Source organism: Argentina anserina, chromosome 2 (assembly GCF_933775445.1).
Source record: "Argentina anserina chromosome 2, drPotAnse1.1, whole genome shotgun sequence".
Lineage (NCBI taxonomy): Eukaryota > Viridiplantae > Streptophyta > Magnoliopsida > Rosales > Rosaceae > Argentina > Argentina anserina.
The window spans coordinates 8,014,216-8,019,263 of record NC_065873.1 but is presented as its reverse complement, the minus strand read 5'-3'; the positions used below and the strand labels follow the sequence as shown (position 1 = coordinate 8,019,263).

General features: G+C 45.7%; 1 protein-coding gene across 1 annotated transcript; it reads left to right on the top strand.

Moving 5' to 3' along the window:
* The first annotated feature begins 237 nt into the window (after window positions 1-237).
* LOC126784588 (arginine decarboxylase) lies at window positions 238-3,212 on the top strand. Its single transcript, XM_050510057.1, has one exon. The coding sequence runs from the start codon at window positions 743-745 to the stop codon at window positions 2,903-2,905; it is 2,163 nt and encodes a 720-aa protein (XP_050366014.1). The 5' UTR covers window positions 238-742; the 3' UTR covers window positions 2,906-3,212.
* The last annotated feature ends 1,836 nt before the right edge of the window (window positions 3,213-5,048 follow it).

Genomic DNA, 5,048 nt, shown 5'->3' with positions numbered 1-5,048 from the left:
GACCAGAAGCGGTCCCACCACAGAACCATGCCACGCGGCAACTCGACGCTGCTAGCTACCACACTCTTCCTGATCGGAATCTCTCGCGAGAAGTTGAAAGAAAAACAATTAAATAAGCTCTGATATTTGTTCGTTTAGCCCAAATCAATACAAGGCCCCCACCTCATGGCCCGACTAGCCAGCAGGTCCCCACCAGAACCTCCTATATAAAGCCACCTGGGCTCTCATGCAATTCTCGCCAGTTCCACATTCGTCACCCATCTTCTTCTTCTTCCTCTTCACAAATTTGAAGCCAACTCAATCTCTCTCACAGAGAATTTCCAGTTGATAATTATCTCGTTTTCCATTTCTTCTTTCTTTGAAACCCCCAGAACAAAGCCCCCACCACCCTCCTCAGATCTGCATGAACTGCATGGTCGGCTCAGATTAAACCTTGACCGTCCGTTCAGCACCACAGAATCCCCAGAGTTTTCTGTTCAGGAAATCTTCTCCTGAAGTTTCGGTGTGGGGATATCGGAGCCGTTTGAGGGTGAAAGTGGGGTGGTGACCCGATTCGATAGAGCCCTTTACTGCTTCCTTTGAGGGGGTAGCCGGGGCTCCGGCCTCGGCGGGTTCTAAAGCCCCCATTCTCTACAAACTCACACAAATCAAACCCTAACCGTTTTTTGTTTTTTCCTTCCTTTCCCTATTTTATTTTTTCTTCTCTTCTTTCATTCTTTTTATTTAGATCGTCGCGGAAGAGATGCCTGCCTTGGCTTGTTGCGTGGACGCTGCCGTGGCTCCTCCCACCTACGCTTTCGCCGGGGATAGCACTCTTACCGCGCCGGTCCCATTTTCCGGCGTATTTCCGGCAACCACCACCACCGCCGCCGCCGCCTGGTCCACCTCTCTATCCAACGACCTCTACCGCATCGATGCCTGGGGTGGCCCCTACTTCACGGTCAACTCCTCCGGCAACGTGTCCGTCCGGCCGTACGGCTCCGGCACCATGCCTCACCAGGAGATTGACTTGCTCAAGATTGTGAAGAAGGTTTCGGATCCGAAATCCGAATCCGGGCTCGGGTTGCAGCTCCCTCTCATTGTTCGATTCCCCGACGTGCTGAAAAACCGGCTCGAATCTCTCCAGGGAGCTTTCGATTTCGCGATCCAGTCGCAGGACTACGGGTCCCACTACCAGGGAGTCTACCCGGTGAAATGCAACCAGGACCGGTTCGTCGTGGAGGACATTGTCCGGTTCGGGAAGCCCTTCCGGTTCGGGCTCGAAGCCGGGTCGAAGCCGGAGCTCCTCCTAGCCATGAGCTGCTTGTGCAAAGGCAACGCCGAGGCGCTACTTGTGTGCAATGGATTCAAAGACTTTGAGTACATCTCGCTTGCTCTGATGGCGAGGAAGCTGGAACTGAACTCGGTGATTGTTCTGGAGCAGGAGGAAGAGCTGGATTTGGTGATTGAGTTGAGCAAGAAGCTCGGGGTTCGTCCAGTTGTCGGCGTCCGCGCCAAGCTCAGAACCAAGCATTCCGGCCATTTCGGGTCGACTTCCGGCGAGAAAGGGAAGTTCGGGTTAACCACCGTTCAGATTCTGCGGGTGGTGAAGAAGCTCGAGGGAGTAGGCATGCTTGATTGCTTTCAGTTCCTGCATTTCCATATCGGGTCTCAAATTCCGACGACTGCTCTGCTCGCTGATGGTGTGTCCGAGGCGGCGCAGATCTATTGTGAGTTGGTGAGGCTCGGTGCGGAGATGAAGGTTATAGACATTGGAGGTGGTTTGGGGATTGATTATGATGGGACGAAGTCGAGCGACTCGGAGATTTCGGTTAGCTATGGGCTTGAGGAGTATGCAATGGCTGTTGTTGGAGCGATTAGGTATGTTTGTGACCGGAGGTCAGTGAAGCACCCTGTGATTTGCAGCGAGAGTGGGAGAGCCATTGTGTCTCATCACTCTGTTTTGATATTCGAGGCTGTGTCTGCTACTAGTGCTTGTGATGTTGCTCCTTCCATGTCTGCCTTTGCGCTTCAGTATTTCATTGAGGGGCTTACGGAGGAAGCTCGTGCCGATTACCGGAACCTTTCGGCTGCGGCGATCCGGGGCGAGCATGAGGCTTGTTTGATGTATGCGGATCAGCTGAAGCAACGGTGTGTTGAACAATTCAAGGATGGGTGTCTGGGTATGGAGCAGTTGGCCACTGTTGATGGGTTATTTGACTTGGTCTCGAAAGCAATTGGAGCATCTGATCCGGTTCGGACGTACAATGTGAATCTCTCTGTTTTCACTTCAATTCCCGATTTCTGGGGCATTGGGCAGCTTTTCCCTATTGTCCCAATTCACCGGCTTGATCAAAGGCCGGCGGTGAGGGGTGTGTTGTCGGACTTGACCTGTGATAGTGACGGGAAGATCAATAAGTTCATTGGCGGTGAGTCTAGCTTGCCCCTTCATGAATTGGAAGGGAATGGTTCTGGTGGGCGGTACTATTTGGGGATGTTCTTGGGCGGGGCTTATGAGGAGGCACTTGGAGGCGTCCACAACCTGTTTGGAGGTCCGAGCGTTGTTCGGGTCTCTCAGAGCGATGGTCCTTACAGCTTTGCGGTTACGAGGGCTGTGCCTGGGCCGTCTTGTGCGGATGTCCTTCGTGTGATGCAGCACGAGCCCGAGCTCATGTTCGAGACGCTGAAGCACCGTGCCGAGGAGTGCGGTGAGGTAGATGAAGATGGAATGGCGAATTCGGCTTTGGCCACCAGCCTGGCACACTCGTTCCACAACATGCCGTATCTGGCTGCACCTTCGTCTTGTTGCCTGACTGCAATGAACAACCATGGTTTGTACTATTGCAGTGAGGATGATTATGACATTGTTGCTGATTCCGGTGCTGCGAATGCTGGTGAGGAGCAGTGGTCATATTGCTGCGCTTGAGGAGTCGATCAGTCAGTCTTAGCATTCCCTTATGAGTATTGTTGTTGGTGGTTTGTTCTGCTGGGAACGTCTACTTTAATTTAAATTTCAATTTCTCTCTTTTTTGCTGTTTAAATTTCATGAAATGCAAAAGGATGTTAGAAAATCAGGTCAGAGTGAGAGTCCTTTGCAGTTTGAGGAAAAGAGGGAATAGGAGCCGAATCCACCCTTTTGTAAAATTCGGGGCCTTATTCCCTCTTCCTATGTTACTTTTAATTTATCAAGATGTAGCTTTAACCTAATTTGTGTGTTGCTTATCTTCTTCTTCTTCTTTTAGTCTATTTCATTCAATTCTGCGATCCTGTGTAGGGCCTTTGTGGGCGGTTGGTTGGTTTGCTTTGATCATAAACAAAAACCGAAATGGGGTCAGTGTCTTTCGAAAAGGGTCGGATAAGGAGATTCTGAAATCATGGCTTGTAGGGTCTCTGGCTTTTGCTTATGTTTTTGTGTCGTTTTGGTTTTTGCCTGCATCTTTCAGATTTGTCATTGAAGCATGAATTCTATATAGTACTGTGAGTCTGTGACACAATTTAATATGCTGGAATCATTTGGAAACTGCCTTAGCTTGGTTGATTATTGACCATGACCACAGTCTCGTGGACTTGTGTAGCCCTCAAGACTAGTTGTGGTCGAGATTGGCTGTAGTACTGTTATGTGTATAGTTGTACATACTGGTGGTTGTGAGTCTCTGTGAGTTGTGACGCACCACAAGTACTAAGTTCATTATGCTTTTATGGCTTGAAGCATGAAGAAAAAAGTGCAACTTGCACAATTGTGTAAGATGAGAATTGTGACCAAGTACTCTAGCTGATGTGGTCTATTTTCTGTTGCTAAATGGTCATGCAGTAATAGATAGTATTCAGACTTGTTTAGACTGGTGTTTTAGGAAGGAACTGTCTAACGAAAAGTGCAAGCATGGTTCAGGGAGGTTATCTTTTACCCATGAACTATATTTTCACTAGGAAATTATCCACTTCACCCGAGTAATTCTGGTATCGGGGCAGCCTATAATAAGTAGCATGGTGCCTCATGTTAGGGTTGAAAAATAAAATTTCTTCGTTACAATACTTGTGTTTGAATTAAAGTTGGATAAGGATTGGAGATACTAGGAAAGAACAACTTTTTTGTGAAAACTATTGATGCTTCTCATACTTTATAAAATATTGGGGTTGATATTATCTGGTGATTGTGGTTTGAAGGTGGACTGTGATTAGCGTTGCCATGGACTATGCATAATTCAGGCTTTATGGAACAAAAGTAAAGATCCTTCATGATTATTGTATCCTTTAATTCAAATTTTGAACAAATAATTAGCGCAATCTTCTACAGATTTCTGTCTGTTGGTTCCCCAAATGATGAACCCTTAAATTTTCTTTTACTCCAGCAATGTTCATCATTGTTTGTGATTTTGTTTACCAGAAGTTTTCATTGGAAATATGCATATTTGTATATATTTATAGTTTATACCGTGATTAAATATTTGCTCTTGGTATGCATATAATATGATATATAAATTCAGAATGTATTACCCACCACATTACTTTTGTTTTTAATAGATACATGGGAATCAAAACAGAAAGATACAACAGTGTCAGAACTTTTATGTGTATATATCTTTAGCATAGAATGCGCATATTCAACTGTGAAGATTCACTAATAGATTTCAAGTTTTGTGAGCTGGATTGAACCCCATTCTGAAGATGCCTTCCTTTGCTTTCTTGTATTCATATGATCTACTGTTCAAAGAATATTGGCCTTTTTACTGTCATAGACATCACACATGATTTGCTTTGCTTTATTCAGAATTTTTTGTCAACTTATATCTAATTATCTTCTGGGATTCTACCTGATTGTGTCAAGTTGGTGTTGGTGTTTCTTCTCATGTTCTTTTATGCAAATTAGATTGTCCTGTGGTAGCCTTACATCTTGGATAGGACTAAGGATTACCATAGTGAAACACTTGTGTCATGATATCTACAAAGATTTTAGCATAATCTTTTGGATGTCTTACTTAGCTACTCGGATAAGGGCAAGAATTCTCTTGGCTACTAGAGACTTGAGAATGAATGAATTTGAATTTTCATTTCTTGTAAGTTGCTATAAT

Excerpts from the sequence above, each read along its gene's own strand:
- LOC126784588 (XM_050510057.1), top strand. The coding sequence starts at position 743 with ATGCCTGCCTTGGCTTGTTGCGTGGACGCTGCCGTGGCTCCTCCCACC.